At 40.5% G+C, this 22,606-nt stretch overlaps 1 protein-coding gene across 5 annotated transcripts in view; it reads left to right on the top strand.

Moving 5' to 3' along the window:
* The first annotated feature begins 9,033 nt into the window (after positions 1-9,033).
* rufy3 (RUN and FYVE domain containing 3) overlaps positions 9,034-22,606 on the top strand; it is a 52,184-nt gene continuing 38,611 nt past the window's right edge. Inside the window, exon 1 of one of the 5 annotated variants that reach the window (XM_034170786.1) lies at positions 9,034-9,446. In XM_034170786.1, coding sequence (XP_034026677.1) covers positions 9,188-9,446 — 259 coding nt within the window. In that variant the 5' untranslated portion in view covers positions 9,034-9,187. Of the gene's footprint in view, positions 9,447-19,135; positions 19,371-22,606 lie in introns of those variants that run through there. The other 4 variants (XM_034170789.1, XM_034170787.1, XM_034170788.1 and 1 more) reach the window with 4 other exon arrangements.

Raw genomic sequence — 22,606 nt, 5'->3', positions numbered from 1 at the left:
TTCTCGTATACGTGCCCGGTCCAGATGACGACGCAGCAGGAGAGGGAATAACAAAGAGCTATAATAATGGGAATATATTTAAGGCAAAAATTGAGTACAAGAATAAAGTAGAAAGTAAATTTTTCAGTGGCAATATAAAACAAGCCTGGGAAGGTATTCCAAGCCTGGAAGTGTATTTAGATACACTGATGGGCAAATCCAGTAAGAAATGTGATGCTCTTACAACCATTAATCAATGTTTAGTTGATGAGTTAAACCGTTTCTTCTGTAGATTTGATAAAGTGGATGATAAACAGGAATGTGAGGAGATCTGTAAAAATCTTCCTGCAGGAGCCCCCACAGCCATCACTGAGGATGCCGTGGCTAAAAGTCTTTCTAAACTGAAGCCAAACAAGGCCACTGGCCCAGATGGCCTGAAAGCCCATCTACTCAAAGACTGTGCTCCTCAATTAAAAGGAGTCTTTTCCAGATTGTTTAATTCCCTCCTTGTCACAGGAGTGCCCAAATCTTGGAAATTCTCCATAATAAGGCCTATACCAAAAAAGCCAGGGGCAAGCAAACCCGAAGATTTTCGGCCCATTGCCATAACCTCCATATTATGTAAAACTATGGAGAGAGTTTTAGTTGACGTCCTGACCACCACAGTGGTCAGTGAACTAGACCCTCTGCAGTTTGCCTATAAGAGGGACAGAGGAACTGATGATGCCGGATTGATCTTGCTGGACATGATCTCAAAGCAGCTTTCACTTGCTAAAGCATATGCTCGGGTTTTGTTTGTAGACTTCAGTGCAGCTTTTAATTCTATGAAATTACATATTCTTCTGAAAAGGCTGGCTGATTTACATGTTGAAAAGGGCCTGATGCTCTGGATCAGAGACTTTCTGTCTTGTTGCCCTCAAAGAGTTTGTGCTAACAACATTCTGTCAGGAGAGCTCATCATAAGCACTGGCTGCCCACAGGGTAGCGTTCTTTCACCTCTGCTCTTTTCTCTTTTTACAAACGAATTTGCAGTTAATGACACAAACTTTAAACTGATTAAATACGCAGATGACATGGCCCTAGTCGGCCTGCTACAAAAGTGACTCCTCTGGCGAAGCCTCCTATCTCGCTCACATTAAGGCTTTTGAAGCTTGGTGTCTCAACAGCCAGCTGGAAATCAATGTGTCTAAGACAAAGGAGCTTGTTTTTCACACAAAGCAAGAACTGACCGTGCAGCCAGTTTCACTCGATGGCCAGCTTGTTGAAACGGTTGAAACTTTTAAATATCTTGGAACAGTTCTTGACAGTCACTTGAGCTTCTTTGAAATCACTGATTTTATCTTTAAGAAATGTTCACAGCGACTCAGTCTTCTCAGAAGACTGAGTTGTCTTGGTGTTAATCCGCAGATTTTAGAGCTTGTGTATTCTGCACATATTGGGAGTATTTTAACATTTCATCTTTGTGTTTGGTTTGGTCACTTGAGTTGTAAATGTAAGGACAAATTCAATAGAATTGCAAAAATGGTGGGGAAAATTGTGGGAAAACCCCAGAAGACTCTGGCACACATTTACACTGACAGGATGAGGAGGAAAGCTGAGAGAGTCCTGGCAGACAGCTCTCATCCTCTGTCCTGTCAGTTTGAGCTCTTGAAGTCTGGGAGGTGCTACAGAGCTCCTCTGGCCAAAGGTTCTTTCAAAAAATCTTTTATACCAAATGCCATCACCATAATGAACTCAAAAAAGTGACCACTCCACAAATAAAACCTGAACTGCTTTACTTCTGTTTTATTCGATTTTATTAGATCTTATTGTATTGTGTTTTATTTATCTTACTAGGTCTTATTCTACTTCTTCCTTTACTTCCATGTATTTTATGTATCTTATTTTTGTTTTATTCGTGTGTTTGTATGACTGTCTTTTTGTCTCTTTTGTGCTGGTGAGCTGAAGACAATTTTCCACATCAGTGGACAATAAAGAATTATTCTATTCTATTCTACTTCACGGATTCTCACCAAATTCGCACCACAGATAGATATTAGGACACGGAAACTCCACTGAATTTTGGAAGTTATCTGGTTTCGGGTCCAGATACTGGATCAAGATTTCACTTTATATAGGCTTTGAAGGATTACCTCAAAACTACTTCATGGATTCTCACCAAATTTGCACCAGAGATAGATATTACGCCATGGACGACTCCACTGAATTTTAAAGGTGATCCAGATTAGCGGACATCAGAAATCTCTGATTGCTCTTGTTTAAGATTTGAATTTGGGAGGGCTTATGCTGCTTTCCATTGTACTCAGAACTTGGGGTGGAGGCCGAGATCCAACTCAGAAAAGTACAATGGAATGGCCAGTCAAGTCAGAAATCCAAGTCGGAAACTCAGGCGACAGTCATGTAGACTGTTTGTGTCGATCTGATGTCAACTGTATGGTGCAGCACACAGTGAGCGGTAAGCAGAATTAGCTTTTCATCAATTTTTACTCATATGTAGTGCTTGATTGCAGGTTTACGCAATAGATTTATCTGAAGTGCCAGCATCAGTACACCAAGAAATGGGATGGTGGGCCACAGTCTTTGTGAGTCTGGTCGTTGTTAAAAAGCAGATTGCATTATGTGTTAATGCACATACAGACCTTGTGCTGACTGTAGCCTTTAAACGCATAATTTGATAGGATGCACATTCCTGAACAAGCCAGCAAGTGCCAGTGTTCAGGACCTTCAATGTACCTCGAAAGTTGGATGTCAAATTCAAAATGATGGAACTGTAGCTTCCAGGTTTGCTTCTTCACTTGTCTGAGAACAACAAATGCTTGTCAGCACATAACTGAAGAAACAGACAAGTGAAGTTGGGAGGGGGGGGATGTACATTGTGTGTTGTGTGCTGCCGCGGTTCCTGCTTGGCCCCGCCTTCTCCTTCTCTGTGTTTCCAGGTGGTGTGCTGCGGAGCTGATCATCACCTCACCTGTGGCACATCATCTCAGCTGGATTTTAACCCCAGCTCAACACTTTCATCTTTGCCAGAAAATCAGTTATCACGACATGGTATTTGGCGCCTCTCTTTTCCTAAATAGAGTTTTTGTGTGTTCCTACGCAGCCTTTTTTTGGTAGTGTTGTGCTTGGGCATTTCCTCTACTCACCTGTGCCTTCTGCTCCTCGGCAGTGATCCTGCATCTCGTCAGCTCCGTGGGCGGCCACCTGGCTCCAGTCTCCAGCATCACATCATCCTCATGGCCTGGCTTAGGTTTCCAACACCTACATCCATCCTGGTATTCTTTGGTTCACCGTCCCTACTTCTTTTTCCATCGGAATGCGGCTCCCTGTTTCAATGGTCTGATCTGAGTCTCCACTCTCCAGGCATCCCTCCACATTTACAAATTGCTTTGTATTTCAGTTTGATCTATTGTCATCCATTAAACCTCGTTCTTTGCCATTAAGCTTCCTGCTTTTAGTTCCCTTCCATTACGTTTGGGTTCAGCCGTTACATTGTGTACTGTTTTATAAGATTAAGGATAACAAATAATGTCTATTGTTTTGGTAATGATATGTTGGTAAATGATGTCAGGTGTGAAAGTCTGGGCAGACCTTTCATGATATGAAAGCCACCTTCTGGTTGGACATTCCAACTTCCCACTTACACTGATCTCAGCGCCTGTAGTTTATTTGAAGTGGTTACCGTTACAGCAGCCGTAACTGTAACCAATTTCGACAGCAGTCGTAACACTAAATCTTGGGGCTGTGCTTACAGTAGCCATCATAATTGATGTTCTGTGACTCTGTTTGTTGCCATCTCCTTGTAAAGACACCTTAACACTTGTACAAATTTGATACCCACACAGCAGGGCAATTCATCGTGCCAGTGTGTCCCGCTTGACGCCACACTATAAAAAAATAATCATTTCGTGGCTGATGATGCATTAGCTAGCAGAACTTGGCTGATGAAACCATTCTCTCATTACTCCCAGAATCACAGAGAAATTGTCTACAGCTACAGGTTGTCTTGTGCACATCCTGCGGTGAAGAACGCACTTGTAATCTTGTCTCAAAGGCAATTATATATAATATATATTAATATTAATATAATGATTGGTAAAATGGTTGCATTTTCATTCCTTCTCATGAGTTAGATCATGTATATGTAAAGTTATGTTTATTATAGATGTAACATCTCGTCATAATCATTCACATGCCCTGCACTCAGTGACACTCACTGACAGTGTTTTCAAATAGGCTGCACAATGTTCACAACTAGTTCACGCAAGTGGCATGAAATTGTGTACCAGAAATTTTGAACATTTCAAAATTTTCTCTACGCACTGACACGCAGCCACACACAGTTTACAACATTTTATGACGAGTTTACTCATTGGCATATACAAATGCCAAAGTGCCTTTAGTATCTTGGTAAGTATCCCCACCACTCATGTGATTTGATTCTTTAACAGGGAGGGTTTTTTCACTCCCTTTATATCAACCATTATTTCTTGTTTTTCAGTTCATACGAATTGGGTTCTTTGGGCTATTAGGGTTAAGGTGCCATGTCATAGCCATTATAATAACCTGCCAACACATACTTACGGTTACCGTAATGATATCCACGGCCTTATGCATTTGCAGTGTTTTATATGTGCAGTCTATGACAGAAATTCCCTAATTCTTTCCTTTGAAGGCCATTACAACCCCTGGCAAAAATTATGGAATCACCGGCCTCAAAGGATGTTCATTCAGTTGTTTAATTTTGTAGAAAAAAAGCAGATCACAGACATGACACAAAACTAAAGTCATTTCAAATGGCAACTTTCTGGCTTTAAGAAACACTATAAGAAATCAAGAAAAAAAGATTGTGGCAGTCAGTAACGGTTACTTTTTTAGACCAAGCAGAGGAAAAAAATATGGAATCACTCAATTCTGAGGAAAAAATTATGGAATCACCCTGTAAATTTTCATCCCCCAAATTAACACCTGCATCAAATCAGATCTGCTCATTGACATTGACCCTATGCCATGACATTGACCCTATGTGTCTTTTTGCAAGGAATGTTTTTGCAGTTTTTGCTCTATGGCAAGATGCATTATCATCTTGAAAAATGATTTCATCATCCCCAAACATCCTTTCAATTGTCCAAAATATCAACATAAACTTGTGCATTTATTGATGATGTAATGACAGCCATCTCCCCAGTGCCTATACCTGACATGCAGCCCCATATCATCAATGACTGTGGAAATTTACATGTTCTCTTCAGGCAGTCATCTTTATAAATCTCATTGGAAAGGCACCAAACAAAAGTTCCAGCATCATCACCTTGCCCAATGCAGATTCGAGATTCATCACTGAATATGACTTTCATCCACAGTCCACAATTGCCTTTCCTTAGCCCATTGTAACCTTGTTTTTTTCTGTTTAGGTGTTAATGATGCCTTTCGTTTAGCTTTTCTGTATGTAAATCCCATTTCCTTTAGGCGGTTTCTTAAAGTTCGGTCACAGATGTTGACTCCAGTTTCCTCCCATTCGTTCCTCATTTGTTTTGTTGTACATTTTTCGATTTTTGAGACATATTGCTTTAAGTTTTCTGTCTTGACGCTTTGATGTCTTCCTTGGTCTACCAGTATGTTTGCCTTTAACAACCTTCCCATGTTGTTTGTATTTGGTCCAGAGTTTAGACACAGCTGACTGTGAACAACCAACATCTTTTGCAACATTGCGTGATGATTTACTCTCTTTTAAGAGTTTGATAATCCTCTCCTTTGTTTCAATTGACATCTCTCGTGTTGGAGCCATGATTCATGTCAGTCCACTTGGTGCAACAGCTCTCCAAGGTGTGTTCACTCCTTTTTAGATGCAGACTAATGAGCAGATCTGATATGATGCAGGTGTTAGTTTTGGGGATGAAAATTTACAGGGTGATTCCATAATTTTTTCCTCAGAATTGAGTGATTCCATATTTTTTCCTCTGCTTGGTCTAAAAAAGTAACCGTTACTGACTGCCACAATCTTTTTTTCTTGATTTCTTATAGTGTTTCTTAAAGCCAGAAAGTTGCCATTTGAAATGACTTTAGTTTTGTGTCATGTCTGTGATCTGCTTTTTTTCTACAAAATTAAACAACTGAATGAACATCCTCCGAGGCCGGTGATTCCATAATTTTTGCCAGGGGTTGTAATTAATCTGGATGAAGGATCAAATCAATTTTATTTATATAGCGCCAAATCACAACAAACAGTTGCCCAAAGGCGCTTTATCTTGTAAGGCAAAGCCATACAATAATTACGGAAAAACCCCAACGGTCAAAACGACCCCCTGTGAGCAAGCACTTGGCGACAGTGGGAAGGAAAAACTCCCTTTTAACAGGAAGAAACCTCCAGCAGAACCAGGCTCAGGGAGGGGCAGTCTTCTGCTGGGACTGGTTGGGGCTGAGGGAGAGAACCAAGAAAAAGACATGCTGTGGAGGGGAGCAGAGATCAATCATTAATGATAAAATGCAGAGTGGTGCATAGAGAGCAAAAAGAGAAAGAAACACTCAGTGCATCATGGGAACCCCCCAGCAGTCTAAGTCTATAGCAGCATAACTAAGGGATGGTTCAGGGTCACCTGATCCAGCCCTAACTATAAGCTTTAGCAAAAAGGAAAGTTTTAAGCCTAATCTTAAAAGTAGAGAGGGTGTCTGTCTGTCTGAGAGTGAAGCGTTCTATTGGGGTGATATGGTACTATGAGGTCCCTAAGATAAGATGGGACCTGATTATTCAAAACCTTATAAGTAAGAATAAGAATTTTAAATTCTATTCTAGAATTAACAGGAAGCCAATGAAGAGAGGCCAATATGGGTGAGATATGCTCTCTCCTTCTAGTCCCTGTCAGTACTCTAGCTGCAGCATTTTGAATTAACTGAAGGCTTTTCAGGGAACTTTTAGGACAACCTGATAATAATGAATTACAATAGTCCAGCCTAGAGGAAATAAATGCATGAATTAGTTTTTCAGCATCACTCTGAGACAAGACCTTTCTAATTTTAGAGATGTTGCGCAAATGCAAAAAAGCAGTCCTACATACTTGTTTAATATGTGCATTGAATGACACATCGTGATCAAAAATGACTCCAAGATTTCTCACAGTATTACTAGAGGTCAGGGTAATGGCATCCAGAATAAGGATCTGGTTAGACACCATGTTTCTAAAATTTGTGGGGCCAAGTACAATAACTTCAGTTTTATCTGAGTTTAAAAGCAGGAAATTAGAGGTCATTCATGTCTTTATGTCTGTAAGACAATCCTGCAGTTTAGCTAATTGGTGTGTGTCCTCTGGCTTCATGGATAGATAAAGCTGGGTATCATCTGCGTAACAATGAAAATTTAAGCAATGCTGTCTAATAATACTGCCTAAGGGAAGCATGTATAAAGTGAATAAAATTGGTCCTAGCACAGAACCTTGTGGAACTCCATAATTAACCTTAGTCTGTGAAGAAGATTCCCCATTTACATGAACAAATTGTAATCTATTAGATAAATATGATTCAAACCACCGCAGCGCAGTGCCTTTAATACCTATGGCATGCTCTAATCTCTGTAATACAATTTTATGGTCAACAGTATCAAAAGCAGCACTGAGGTCTAACAGAACAAGCACAGAGATGAGTCCACTGTCTGAGGCCATAAGAAGATAATTTGTAACCTTCACTAATGCTGTTTCTGTACTATGATGAATTCTAAACCTGACTGAAACTCTTCAAATAGACCATTCCTCTGCAGATGATCAGTTAGCTGTTTTACAACTACCCTTTCAAGAATTTTTGAGAGAAAAGGAAGGTTGGAGATTGGCCTATAATTAGCTAAGATAGCTGGGTCAAGTGATGGCTTTTTAAGTAATGGTTTAGTTACTGTCACCTTAAAAGCCTGTTGTACATAGCCAACTAATAAAGATAGATTGATCATATTTAAGATCGAAGCATTAATTAATGGTAGGGCTTCCTTGAGCAGCCTGGTAGGAATGGGGTCTAATAGACATGTTGATGGTTTGGAGGAAGTAACTAATGAAAATAACTCAGACAGAACAATCTGAGAGAAAGAGTCTAACCAAATACCGGCATCACTGAAAGCAGCCAAAGAGAACGATATGTCTTTGGGATGGTTATGAGTAATTTTTTTCTCTAATAGTTAAAATTTTATTAGCAAAGAAAGTCATGACGTCATTACTAGTTAAAGTTAAAGGAATACTCGGCTCAATAAAGCTCTGACTCTTTGTCAGCCTGGCTACAGTGCTGAAAAGAAACCTGGGGTTGTTCTTATTTTCTTCTATTAGTGATGAGTAGTAAGATGTCCTAGCTTTACGGAGGGCTTTTTTATAGAGCAACAAACTCTTTTTCCAGGCTAAGTGAAGATCTTCTAAATTAGTAAGACGCCATTTCCTCTCCAACTTACGGGTTATCTGCTTTAAACTGCAAGTTTGTGAGTTATACCACGGCACTTCTGATTTAAGAGTCACAGACCAAACATGAACACTGACCGTGTTAATTAGACATAACAATTAATTGTATATTTTAAAACAAAATTAACATTCTAAATCTAAAATAAAGTATCAATATAAATCACTTCTCTTCACTTTGCTTAACAATAATGTATGACAGCACCCCCCCCCCCCCCCCCCCCCAAAAAAAAAGGTGGGCTGTATTTTGCCAGCGGGTCCCATATTGGGCAGCGTTGGTTGCAGTTATTCAACAAGTATTCCGGAGATTGTGATAAACCTTTGTAGAAATAAGTGCCGATTTTTTGTGAAAAGAAAGAAAATTTGGTTTTGCTTGACCAAATCGCATTGCCGGAAAGTTGTATTAAATTGCCGTTTTCTGACTGTGATTTCGTCAGACGGGCTAAACAGGAATACACATTAATGTCCATATTTGAGCCAATTTTTCGGCTATAATATTTTTTAAAAATGGTGCTCAAGAGGAGAAAAGAAGCTTTTTCCTCCTGCCTGTGACAGTCTGGTGAAGATCAAGCTGAACGCCGTACAACGGTAACTTCCGGGTCACACCGGAAGAAGAGGTGTAAGGGAAGGACGAAAGGTGGAGTACCTTAATTTACTTGAGGGTTTGTGGAGTAAACTGGCGCAGCAAACGGTGGACAGTCGACAGGTTAATAATCAGCACTATGCAGCGGCACACAGTAGGTAGCCGAAGCTAACGAGCTAAGTGTTAGCGTCGGAGCGGAGCGAGGATGGCGGAGCAGGTTCCACCGCCGGGACAGCTGCTGCCTCTGCAGTCATCTGGACAGGGCTCACAAAGTTCGGACAGACGGAATTCCTCAGATGAGAACGGGCATGCTGACAGTCCCGATGAGACTCTGTCGCCGACCTCTGTGATATATTTTAAAGAGGCTTTAAACTCTTCGAACTTCAGGCATGGGAGCGTTGGTTCAGCCGCGCCGCTTCGACCGTTTGACTTCCACATTGAAAGAATCGAATCAAAGCGCAGAAGTAAGTGTTAGCAAACTTTAAACAAACAAAAACATAAATATGAAGAGTGTGGAACAACACGGGCTTCTGGCATCCCAACTATTTGTTGTTTTTGGAACAAAGTAGTTTTAGCGGCTAGTAACGGCTAGCTTGTTTGCTTACTTTAAAGGGCTTCCTACCTCGTGACCCTATAAACCTGTCAGAGCTGAAATTTTGACAAAGGTACACAAACATACATGTCAGCTAACAAGATAACTACAGATAACTGTGTTGGTCTTCTTGGGGCTCATGTTTTGACTTCCTATTTGACTTTGACTTCGATTAACATGTTGAAATCTTTGCATTGCGTCAAGTTCACGGTTAAATATGGTTAGTGTTTTTTATTATGAATTGTCATATGTGACCCTGTCTGTACATAATATCTGCCAGAAGTACATACAGTTGAATATCACTCAGAGAGGGCTCTAAGCAGATATTTTTGAAAGGACTATGCCTATGCTTGAGTTCTTGGTGGAAATAATTTCCCCTGTGACGAGCACAATTAATTCACTCAATAGGTCCACAAGATTTCTCTAACTCTGTCCACAGTACTGCATATTCAGCTCTGGAATTTTGGTTTCTGACAAGTCTGATGGTTCACCTTGGCTCACAAGCCAAACCCTTTTTGTTTCACGGGTTTCAGATGGGCCTGGTTCAGCTGTCTTCCATGTCTTTGGGAGTTGGCCAAATCTCTGCTTTTCACGGGCTTAAAAAACTGGGTAATTGGACAATTCCAGCAGAACAGTCTCATGGCTACTGAAATTTCAAACTAGAAATTTCACTTCAAATACTATGTAGTCATTTACTTTGGCTATCTAGCTATAAAGAAAATAAGGATTTCAAGCAGCTTGACAGAACTTAGGATTTGTACTGTACATCCAAATTCAGCTACTGAAAAATAGCATTTTTCAGCTCAAAACCATCTATTTTCTTCATCACTCTTGCCTCTAGGATTTGTCATTGTTTTATTGTATGGATACAAGAGTGTTAGGAGCAACAGTTTCTATCCAACTGCTGTTAGAGCTTTGAATGCCGCTATGTGCAATATCCACTGCCACTGAAATATCCACAGTTTGTACATACGTTTCTCTTTTATTTTTATATATATATATATATATATATATATATATATATATATACGAGGGCTGTCAATAAAGTAACGGTCCTTTTTATTTTTTTCAAAAACTATATGGATTTCATTCATATGTTTTTACGTCAGACATGCTTGAACCCTCGTGCGCATGCGTGAGTTTTTCCACGCCTGTCGGTGACGTCATTCGCCTGTGAGCACTCCTTGTGGGAGGAGTCATCCAGCCCCTCGTCGGAATTCCTTTGTCTGAGAAGTTGCTGAGAGACTGGCGCTTTGTTTGATCAGAATTTTTTCTAAACCTGTGAGACACATCGAAGTGGACACGGTTCGAAAAATTAAGCTGGTTTTCAGTGAAAATTTTAACGTCTGATGAGAGATTTTGAGGTGAGACTGTCGCTTTAAGGACTTTTCACGGTGCGAGACGTCGCGCAGCGCTCTCAGGCGCCGTCGTCAGCCTGTTCAAGCTGAAAACCTCCACATTTCAGGCTCTATTGATCCAGGACGTCGTGAGAGAACAGAGAAGTTTCAGAAGAAGTCGGTTTCAGCATTTTATCCGGATATTCCACTGTTAAAGGAGATTTTTTTTTAATGAAAGACGTGCTGACGGATCCGCGCGTCGGGACACAGCCGACGCGGTGCGGCGGCACAGGAAAAACACCTCCGTGTTGATAACCATTTGTAAAATCCAGGCGGCTTTTGATGGCTTTCAGTGGAGTGAGTATATGAGAAATTGTTTAACAGGCAGGACATGTTCCAACTTGTCCTTAAGGCTTTCAACAGAGGTGTTTTTCCTGTGGCGGAGCGTCGCGGCGGCTGCGTCCCGACGCGCGGATCCATCCGCACGTCTTTCATTAAACAAATCTCCTTTAACAGTGGAATATCCGGATAAAATGCTGAAACCGACTTCTTCTGAAACTTCTCTGTTCTCTCACGACGTCCTGGATCAATAGAGCCTGAAATGTGGAGGTTTTCAGCTTGAAACAGGCTGATGACGCCGCCTGAGAGCGCTGCGCGACGTCTCGCACCGTGAAAAGTCCTTAAAGCGACAGTCTCACCTCAAAATCTCTCATCAGACGTTAAAATTTTCACTGAAAACCAGCTTAATTTTTCGAACCGTGTCCACTTCGATGTGTCTCACAGGTTTAGAAAAAATTTTGATCAAACAACGCGCCAGTCTCTCAGCAACTTCTCAGACAAAGGAATTCCGACGAGGGGCTGGACGCCTCCTCCCACAAGGAGTGTTCACAGGCGAATGACGTCACCGACAGGCGTGGAAAAACTCACGCATGCGCACAAGGGTTCAAGCATGTCTGACATAAAAACATATGAATGAAATCCATATAGTTTTTGAAAAAAAATAAAAAGGACCGTTACTTTATTGACAGCCCTCGTATATATATATATAATCTTTTTTGCTACTACATACTTATAATTTTTGTTTCTGTTTTTATTTGCACTTTGAATATACCTTTTCTGTTAAATTTTATGTTTATTTTCTTTCTTCCCCAGACCTTTTAAGTCTGTGTGGTTTACTCTGGTTTATATTTGCACTGAAAGGCTTGCACTTTACCTTTTATTGTACTTGTTGCAATGACAATAAAGTATCTGTATCTGTGAGTAATAAATAATGATGAACTATTTCTATGAAACTATGAAAGCTTGGGACTCTGACAAGGGCAGTCGCATCTCCTCCACTCTCCCTTATCTCTGCTCTCTGCTTTAACCTTCAAGTCCCTACTTCACCAGACTGTGAATTCCTCAGATTATATTGGATACTGGTTCTATTGGACTATTATTGGATTAACCATGGAATTGATCACATGGTCTCTGAACGCTATTGACACCATATTTTCTACAAGAAGGTCAGTACTGGAGGATCCTTCCTGCCCAGATGGAACGTATCCTGCGGGCTATGTTCTCGACTCCTGGTGTTCTTGGCGTATTGCATGCTTGGCGCCTTTCTCAGTTGAGGACGTCGAGGATTTATTCATATTTGGTCTTATGATAGCAGGGCTGGCACTTTCTGGCTTATGTGCTGCCCTGATCTATCGGAAAATTGGCAAGACGGCAGCATCAAGAACCACGGCCCCTCGCTTGCCCGTCATGATTAATGAGGTAGGCAAGGAATTGCATTCTCAGACTGCGATGACTCTTGAACTCGGATGCAAACTGGATAACATCTTGGAGCAGATGCGTGCCATGCAGATGAAGTTGAAGATTTCGGAGGTCGGGGAATATTCTTAATTCATAATTGGGATTTGGTTTGTTCAAGTGGAACTGTAAAATGTGTTTTTCACTGCTCAAACCACAACATGGCAGGCTCATCAAGCCTGAAGGACAAATTGCCCGACTGTTTTCCTTCAGAGGAATGTCTTCTGGCCTTGGTGATTATTTGGCTCCTTTCATTCTCATCTTAACCCACAAAGACAATAAACTATTTTTCATAGGACTAAAGCATGCTCCATTCCCTCTCCCTACCCCCCATCACACACCCTCCACTCCAGCTTCAGCTCACGTCACATCCCTTCCCTTCTGCGGGGGCGGCGCCGTTTTAGCTGCTGCTGGTCCCCGTTCTCCCCCCAAGCTGACGGTGGCACAACTCAGGGTTCTTGTACGACCATCACCCACTTGCCTCAATTCGGATAACGGACTTCTTCAAATTTAGTGCACATAAACAATGTCAAATGTGTATGTGCTGTTCTTAATTCTGATGTGTGCCATTATTACGGTAAACAAGTAATAATTGTGGACTAATTGCTGTCTATGGTAACTGGAGTGTAAACATAATTTCTCCACTGTGAGATCAATAAAGTATATCTCATTTCCTCATTTCATGCTGCTGTTAGATAGGACTGTCAGATTCCTATATTTATCTCTTCTACCTCCACTAGTTGTCTTTATGAAACAAAATTAAAATCCCCTCATAAGCTCTGAGTGGAACTGTATCAAATTCTGTAATGTCAGTAACATGTAATGTGAGTACCAGTGTCTGTAACGTGTGTAACACGTTATCACAGAGATCTAATCACTGAAGTTTAATTTCCTGTTTGTCAGCGAGTGGGAGAAATTAATTATTGTTCTGGGACAAAGGTGGTAGCATGTTCACCCACAATGCAACAGGAGTTGCAGCCCATTTCCTGCATGGAAGAAGCAGAAATCATGGACCTGAAGTGACCAGCCAAAAGTTTTCAAAACAGCAACATCAGATAAGCAAACAGGCAAATATCAATTGCACACTGCTTCTTGGTGCTGCAGATGCCCACTGTGAATGGTGAGCTTGAGATCTTCACCCTAACCAAAGAGAAAACACAAGATCTCTTGCCACTATTGGAAGATGATGACCCACAGGCTGTACCTTCCCTGGACACTGAGAGCATTCAGACCAAACAAAAGTATACTCCAGTTGCTGAAGCTGAAGAGAAAAGTTCTAAAATAGTTTAAAATATCACAAAAACAGGCAGGCCAACACCAGTCTTGGTCTCAAATGATGATCAACTGTGTGAAACTTTACACAAGTCCATGGATTCCTGAGATCGTGACGTTGATGAGACAGAAACTTCACTGGGACAAACTTTTCAGTTTACAGAGCAACTCAAAACAGCAAGGAAGAAAAGATCAAACTCCAGGCATACTATCCTGTTTATTTTGGCAATGCATTCTACATTGGTAAGGCAGTGGAAAAAGGAGAGAATGGGATACACTGTCGAATTCCTACAGTCCATTGGTGCATCCCGGTGTTGATGGCTAAAGAAATCAAGGTCTGCTTTAGAACCGGAAACAATATCAGCGTTGGAAAGGATCTTCCCTGTTCCTGCCTCTCTGGTAGGACATCATCCCTTTTCCATTGACGAATGAGTACTGAAAGAAATACAAGGAACTCGCAAAGAAATTGCACTAAGCATATTATGTTGGACGCTAATGTATTATAAGTTACAGGCGATGACAACAGTGTTCTGTAGTTTATAGTAGGGATGGGATGACTAGTCGTAATAGTCCACTATGGCTAGCTAACATCAACAGTCAGCTATTTTTTTATTTTTTTTATTTTATTTTATTTATTTTTTTTAGTTGACTAGTTGAAAGCCATTTATTAAATTCATTTAACCCTTAAAATAATAGACTTACTGGAGCTCCCACCAGTCACCAGAAAGTGTGTGAACCTTGGCAGGTGAATTAGTCAGCTCAAACGGGTAGTCTATGCCTAGTAAATGAATGCAGGTATTGACTTTATGCTAATGCTCTTTTTTTGTATTTGTGAATTTGTGCTTATATTTGTTAAAAATAAATGTCACATTTGAGTTTCATCATGAAGATTTGAAATTGGCTTAATTCATTCAATGTCAAATTTAGTCGATGACTAACGGTACCCGACTAGTCAACTAATGATTTTTATTCGTTGTCCCAGCCCTAGTGTATAGCGACACGGTTGAAGGATGAATGTTTGAATGATTGAGGGGGAGGGAGCAGTCTGTTTTTAACTATATCCAGCAGAAATACCAAGAAACTACAACCCCTGGCAAAAATTATGGAATCACTGGCCTCGGAGGATGTTCATTCAGTTGTTTAATTTTGTAGAAAAAAAGCAGATCACAGACATGACACAAAACTAAAGTCATTTCAAATGGCAACTTTCTGGCTTTAAGAAACACTATAAGAAATCAAGAAAAAAAGATTGTGACAGTCAGTAACGGTTAGTTTTTTAGACCAAGCAGAGGAAAAAAAATATGGAATCACTCAATTCTGAGGAATAAATTATGGAATCACCCTGTAAATTTTCATCCCCCAAACTAACACCTGCATCAAATCAGATCTGCTCGTTGACATTGACCCTATGCCATGACATTGACCCTATGTGTCTTTTTGCAAGGAATGTTTTCACAGTTTTTGCTCTATGGCAAGATGCATAATCATCTTGAAAAATGATTTAATCATCCCCAAACATCCTTTCAATTGATGGGATAAGAAAAGTGTCCAAAATATCAATGTAAACTTGTGCATTTATTGATGATGTAATGACATCCATCTCCCCAGTGCCTTTACCTGACATGCAGCCCCATATCATCAATGACTGTGGAAATTTACATGTTCTCTTCAGGCAGTCATCTTTATAAATCTCATTGGAACGGCACCAAACAAAAGTTCCAGCGTCATCACCTTGCCCAATGCAGATTCGAGATTCATCACTGAATATGACTTTCATCCAGTCATCCACAGTCCACGATTGCTTTTCCTTAGCCCATTGTAACCTTGTTTTTTTTTTTCTGTTTAGGTGTTAATGATGGCTTTTGTTTAGCTTTTCTGTATGTAAATCCCATTTCCTTTAGGTGGTTTCTTACAGTTCGGTCACAGACGTTGACTCCAGTTTCCTCCCATTCGTTCCTCATTTGTTTTGTTGTGCATTTTTCGATTTTTGAGACATATTGCTTTAAGTTTTCTGTCTTGACGCTTTGATGTCTTCCTTGGTCTACCGGTATGTTTGCCTTTAACAACCTTCCCATGTTGTTTGTATTTGGTCCAGAGTTTAGACACAGCTGACTGTGAACAACCAACATCTTTTGCAACATTGCGTGATGATTTATCCTCTTTTAAGAGTTTGATAATCCTCTCCTTTGTTTCAATTGACACCTCTCGTGTTGGAGCCATGATTCATGTCAGTCCACTTGGTGCAACAGCTCTCCAAGGTGTGATCACTCCTTTTTAGATGCAGACTAACGAGCAGATCTGATATGATGCAGGTGTTAGTTTTGGGGATGAAAATTTACAGGGTGATTCCATATTTTTTTTTCCTCTGCTTGGTCTAAAAAAGTAACCGTTACTGACTGCCACAATCTTTTTTTCTTGATTTCTTATAGTGTTTCTTAAAGCCAGAAAGTTGCCATTTGAAATGACTTTAGTTTTGTGTCATGTCTGTGATCTGCTTTTTTCTACAAAATTAAACAACTGAATGAACATCCTCCGAGGCCGGAGATTCCATAATTTTTGCCAGGAGTTGTAGAAAGAACCTTTATTAGTCACCGCCAGTAATGACAACAGTGTTCAGAGGTTTTCATTCATTCATTCATTTCATTTATTATACAGGAAAAAGGTTAAAAGCTCAATTGCACATTACCCCAGGCCTGACTCAGTAAAAACTGTTTTACAGCAGGTTCCTGTTTTACACATAAACCAACACACAATCATTTCATTCAATCATGTGGACAATAAACCTAACATGTACAGCACACATTCATAAAATGATCAAACAAGTGAGAAAGGTAGATCAGTGGTTACACAAATAACTATTCAATAAATCGTCTCTGTAAGATTTTTAAATAGTATCTCTGAGCTGATAGTTCTAGTGCCCAGAGGGATATCATTCCACACCTTAGTATAGATGTATGATCTTTGTCCATAGGTATTTTTATAAGAAGGGACTTGGAGCTGTTCCGCCGATGTTGATCTGGTGCTCCTTTGAGAGTTTGTAGTTGGTACTAGAGCCAACAGAGCTGGTGGCAGGTTGAAGTTTTTTAACTGAAAATAGAATCTAATAGCCATACTGCTTATATAGTTGTTGAAAGTCAGAGCATTTGATCTGGACAGAGATATACAATGGTGGGTCCACCCTGGAAGTTGACAGTGAATTTTAAAAGCTCTGTTGTACAGTCGAGCCACAGGATCAAGAACATCATTTGTGGTGAGAGACCATATAGGCAAACAATAGGAGATAGAGGAGAGGACTACGGCATGGAGGTACGTGTGAGAAACAGAGGTTGTCAAATATGGTCTGATTTTGTTGTAGACATACAGTTTTTGTTGCAGTTTCTTGGTCAGAGAGTTGACATGTTCTTTGTAATTAAGATGAGAATCCAAGAGCACACCAAGATATTTATAGGTTGTTGTTATGTGCATTGGGTGAAGGATGAATGTGTTGGGGTGGTGGGGGAGATGAGGGTCAGTCAACTCTGAATATTATCACTCTACTTGTAATACTACAAATTTAATTTATATCAGCCTTTAGAATTGATATCCTAGGGAATGAGGTTTCAATACACGTGTTCTTTCATTGTACCTGTAATTTAACGTGACTTTTTTCTTCTTTAACTGTGTATAGAGATAATTATTCATTAACCTATGCTAATGGCATTCTCATAAAAAGTTTAGTAATGGAAGTTCAAAATATTATTCATTTTGCTGTGTCTTTCCTAGTTTAGTGAGAAATTGAAAGCAAATCTAGCGTAAAAACTGGCATGAGATTTTTGCATAACATGAGTAATGCTGAGAAAAGTCACCCTGGAATAGCCATTAAGCAGAATTTTTCTAATATTTTCTCATTTGTCATATGTGGGCCTTGACAGTGGCCTATGGTTATCATAGTTTACTCAATTCACAAAATAGGGAGACACCTTTTATTTGAGTTCCTTGCTTTAAATGTAACGTTAATAATATGGGAATTGCCCAATTGATTAAGAATTAAGGTTTGGGTCAGAGTGTATCTGATTAATCACAGCCACCTTTGTATTAGTAGTGACGGGTGGTCTGATGGTCAATAGGGATGAGAATTGATAAATCCTACTAGTCATGTTTGTCTCATTATAGGTGTCCATACAGATGCCCAAGTACCACATCCACACAGTTTTGTTGAATTAGTTTTGGAGCATTTGAGGCATCTTTTATTTATTTTATTTTATTTTATTTATTTATTTATTTATTTATTTATTTTTAACCAAGAAGCAAACAGACAGGGATGATCCTATAATCTCCAGCGTCTTTGGCCAGTTGTTGTAAATTACCAAAAATAAAAACATAAACGCTATACTGTCCAGACTAGTTGCTCATATTTCAGTTTAATTTTTTGCCTGGAAAATATCAAATGTTAGCAATTTTACAATGCTATTCAACCCAGTGGTTCAAAATCAATACCTGTTTTAATTAATCTCCTCCTCATGCTGGTCTGACTTTTCCCACACTAAGTGTTCTCTGGCCTGCTGCTGCAGGCGGGTCAGTAATGGCCTTTTACAATAACAAGCTTCTGTTTTAGGTCAGAGGACACTTGATGCTTAACAGACAGCTGAGTCTTCTGCTGTATGTTAACGTTGGACAGATACTCTGGAGACCCCCCCGCCATCCCTCCCCCTCTTTATTTCACGCATGCACCATCTGCTCACGTGATGTGTGTCGCTGTACCCAGCGCTGCTGTCAGCCATCTTGGTCAACACCCTCTACGTGCATTCACTGCAGTGCACAGGCTCCTATCAGAGCGAGCCGGTACTAAGCTGACCAGAGAAGGGCTGGGATTTGTTTTTTTAGCACGCTGCTCATTTGTATTTTAAATCCCCAGTCTGCACAAAAGGGGTAACAGGAGGACGAGAAGGAGAGGGCAGGGGATCTTCCCCCCTCCCAGGACGGCAGCATTTTCTCTGGAGTCGTTGATGAAAACAAGGGGAGGAGGATGGAGCCATAACAAGCAGGAAAAGCATCACCCTTCCAAACACCTGCTAAAAGCTGCTCTTGGTCTGATCTGTTATTTTTGGCTCTCATTGGCTGCTGGAATACTACTTTTTTCCCTTTAAAAAAAAAAAAACAAAACAAAAAAAAACCCCAAAAATCAGTGGCTTTTATTTATTTTATTTTTTTCTTGCCTGACATCAGCTGAGTCATCATGTCTGATCTGACACCTCAGAGTGAAACGCCAACTCCCACCACAGACAAGATCACCCAGGCAGCTCGGGACACCATTTATCTGTGCAACTTTCGTGTGTCTGTTGACGGCGAATGGCTTTGCCTGCGCGAGCTGAATGACATCTCCCTCACCCCAGACCCAGAGCCGGCCCACGAAGGTATTGTCATATCATCTCCGTGTTGTCCAAGGAGAAACTGCAGTTTCTGTTGGGGTGTGGCGGTGATACTCACAAGCCTTGGATGCATCACATTTCATCAAGTTATACATGTTACTGCAGCATGTGAGGCTGTGGTGATGAATGTCAGAGGAGAACGTTTTAAGTCCCACACTGTAAGACACCGTGTGCTGGGGATGACGCTGCCTGTCAATAAGCCTAGGTCTGACTCCAGAATAACCTGGAAGTGCTGTATCTAAAAACTTGCCTTGAAAGGCCTGATAATTTACGATGCTTTGTAAAGAAAAATGATTTGATAAATGTTTGCATCTGTGTTTGTCACCAGACATAATACACAGTTTCAGTCACTCGGTGGAAACTGGCCTGTATGACCTTGATTTGTATGTTTTGTTCACTGAAACTGGATACAGCTGAGATTTTTAAAGGAGGCAGTGAGTAGTAAATGTGCTGCTGGCTTGCACTGTGCGTGCCCTCTAATTGCACAGCTTCAGATTTGATAAGACAGTATAAGAGTTTGCGCTTCATGCCTGGCTTTACTTTTTTTTTTAAACAACCTGAGCAAAGCAGAAACAAGTTTTGGTAGAGGTATATAGGAATCACTGTCTGTCCATGAATTTTTAAGTGCAATTCCTAAACCAGTTGTGGATTTCAAAGAAATGTCACACAATGGTAGTACACCATAGGATGATGTGCATGATGGAAAATAATTCCAGTCAAACATCTTCAAGGGAGATACTTAGATTTTTACATTTAATTGTTGCATTATGTGATACTGACTTCATAAGTGAAACTCTTCCTCTTAACGTGAATTAGTTGGTTGGATGTCAGTGTAACTTCATACAATTGGATGTTAATTGGACATGATGGATGAATGTCGTATTTGTCACATGTTAAAACTGACTTGTTGAGTGTCTGAGTACAGTGATTGACCAGTTTATTAATTCAGGTTTTATCGTAAAAGATTGGTGGTAGCCAATGTTTACATTCTTCAGAAAAATGCAAAATTGTACCAAGTATATCTGTCAAATTTGTACTCAAAATATCTAAAAGACACACTCACTTAAGTATTGAAATCATAAAAATCATTTTCTTTGGCACCACTACAATTATATTTAATATTTAGGGCCCGAGTAGGCAACGTCCTACGAGGACCCTATTGTAATTGTGCTGTTTATTATTGTTATTATTATTATTAATATTATTCTCATTCTTGAAATCAAAATTTCAGCCTCTTCCCATGCTCAAAAAACTCACCAAACTTTCCAAAGTCGTCCGGCCGGATCCAAAATTCGATATTTTGGGGGCATCGCACATGGTTGCAGAAAAATCGCGAAACAGCGCCCCCTACAAATTTTCAAAAACCCCTCCGCGTTGGGCTTTTTTCGTCGTAGCCTCACGAAATTCGGTACACATATTTACCATGCCAGGACGCACGAAAAAGTCTCTTACTCTCATGGTGAAATATCGACAGGAAGTTGGCCATTTTGATTTTAAGTTTCAATTTTGAGCAAATTGCCATTTTTGCCCATTTCCACTACTTACATTTGAACGAACTCGTCCTAGGGATTTCATCCAATCGTCTTCAAATTTGGTTAAAATCATCACAACACAATGGTGATCAAAAGTTATCGAAAGATTCTAATTAAGTCAAAAGGCGTGGCTGTCAGGGGTCGTCAAACTTTGGCGAGCTTTTGGGAGCACGCCATTTCACTTCGAACGGCTGTCACGCCCACATACTTCATCGTAGATCCTTCAAACTTGCTGGACATGAGGGCTCCACCCTGAACGTCTACATATCTTATGTTCCCACCTCCACCATAGCGCCTCCCGGTGGTGGCGGGAAATGTCCTATTTTTACTTTAAGAGGTCCTGATGTCACATACTTAACCCAATCAACTTCATTCCACTTCTGAAACATGCAGAACAAGTTGGTGAATGTAGGCGATGAACGCCGTGAAGTTACGCCATGGGGCGGCGTGACGAATATTGCCCATTCGCCATGAAATTACGTTCTTCCTTTTGACGGCTTTAATTTTGTCACATCATCATGAAAATTGATACACAGGTCGAGCACGACCACCTCTTACAATTCATTGGGTTGTCGCCCATGGGCGGGGCAAAATGCCTCAATAGCGCCCCCTTGAAACTTTCAAAAACCCCTCCCCATAGGGGTTTTTTTTTGGAGTAGGGAGATGAAAATTGGTACACGTGTGACTTGCATAGACGTACAAAAAAGTCTCTTGCACCATGGGTCTACTCCAAACAGGAAGTCGGCCATTTTGAATTTTCTTCTCATTTTGGCGTGATTTCTACATGTTGTATTTGAACGAACTCCTAGGGATTTTGTCGAATGCACTTCAAATTTCTTCCACATCACCCACAGATGATACTGACCAAAAGTTATCGAAAGCTTTTCTTTATGTCGAAGGGTGTGGCCACTATGGCGCCACCATTTTGACCCTTCGCCATGGAACATTATACTTAAGTATGTGAAATCAGTACCTGTTTAACACCATCAACTTCCTTCCACTTCTAAAACATGCAGAACAACTTGGTGAACATAGGCGATGATCGCCGTGAACTTACGAGTAATGGCTTCTGTGTGGTGGCGTACCGAATATCGCCCCTTCGCCATGAAATTACGTTCTTCCTTTTAACGGCTTTAATTTTGTCATATCATCATGAAAATTGATACACAGGTCAAGCATGACAACCTCCTACAATTCATAGGGGCCTCGCCCATGGGCGGGTCAAAGTGCCTCAATAGTGCCCCCTTGAAAATTTCAAAAACCCCTCCCCATAGGGGTTTTTTTGGAGTAGGGAGATGAGAATTGGTACACATGTGACTTGCATAGACGTACAAAAAAGTCTCTTGCACCATGAGTCTACTCCAAACAGGAAGTCGGCCATTTAGAATTTTCTTCTCATTTTGAAATGATTTCCACATGTTGTATTTGAACGAACTCCTCCTAGGGATTTTGTCCAAAGCACTTCAGATTTCTTTGACAACATCCAAAGATGATACTGACCAAAAGTTATCGAAAGCTTTTCTCTATGTTGAAGGCTGTGGCCGCTATGGTGCCGCCATTTTGACCCTTTGCCATGGAACATCAAGTCATGATAACTCCTTCATGCTTTGCCTGATTGACTTGAAACTTCATATGTATGATGACAGTTGGCCCCTGAACACACTACCACTATGATCAAAATTTGCATTG

Source organism: Thalassophryne amazonica, chromosome 5, assembly GCF_902500255.1.
Source record: "Thalassophryne amazonica chromosome 5, fThaAma1.1, whole genome shotgun sequence".
NCBI lineage: Eukaryota > Metazoa > Chordata > Actinopteri > Batrachoidiformes > Batrachoididae > Thalassophryne > Thalassophryne amazonica.
The sequence above is the reverse complement of the archived record's forward strand: the minus strand, read 5'-3'. Positions and strand labels throughout refer to the sequence as shown.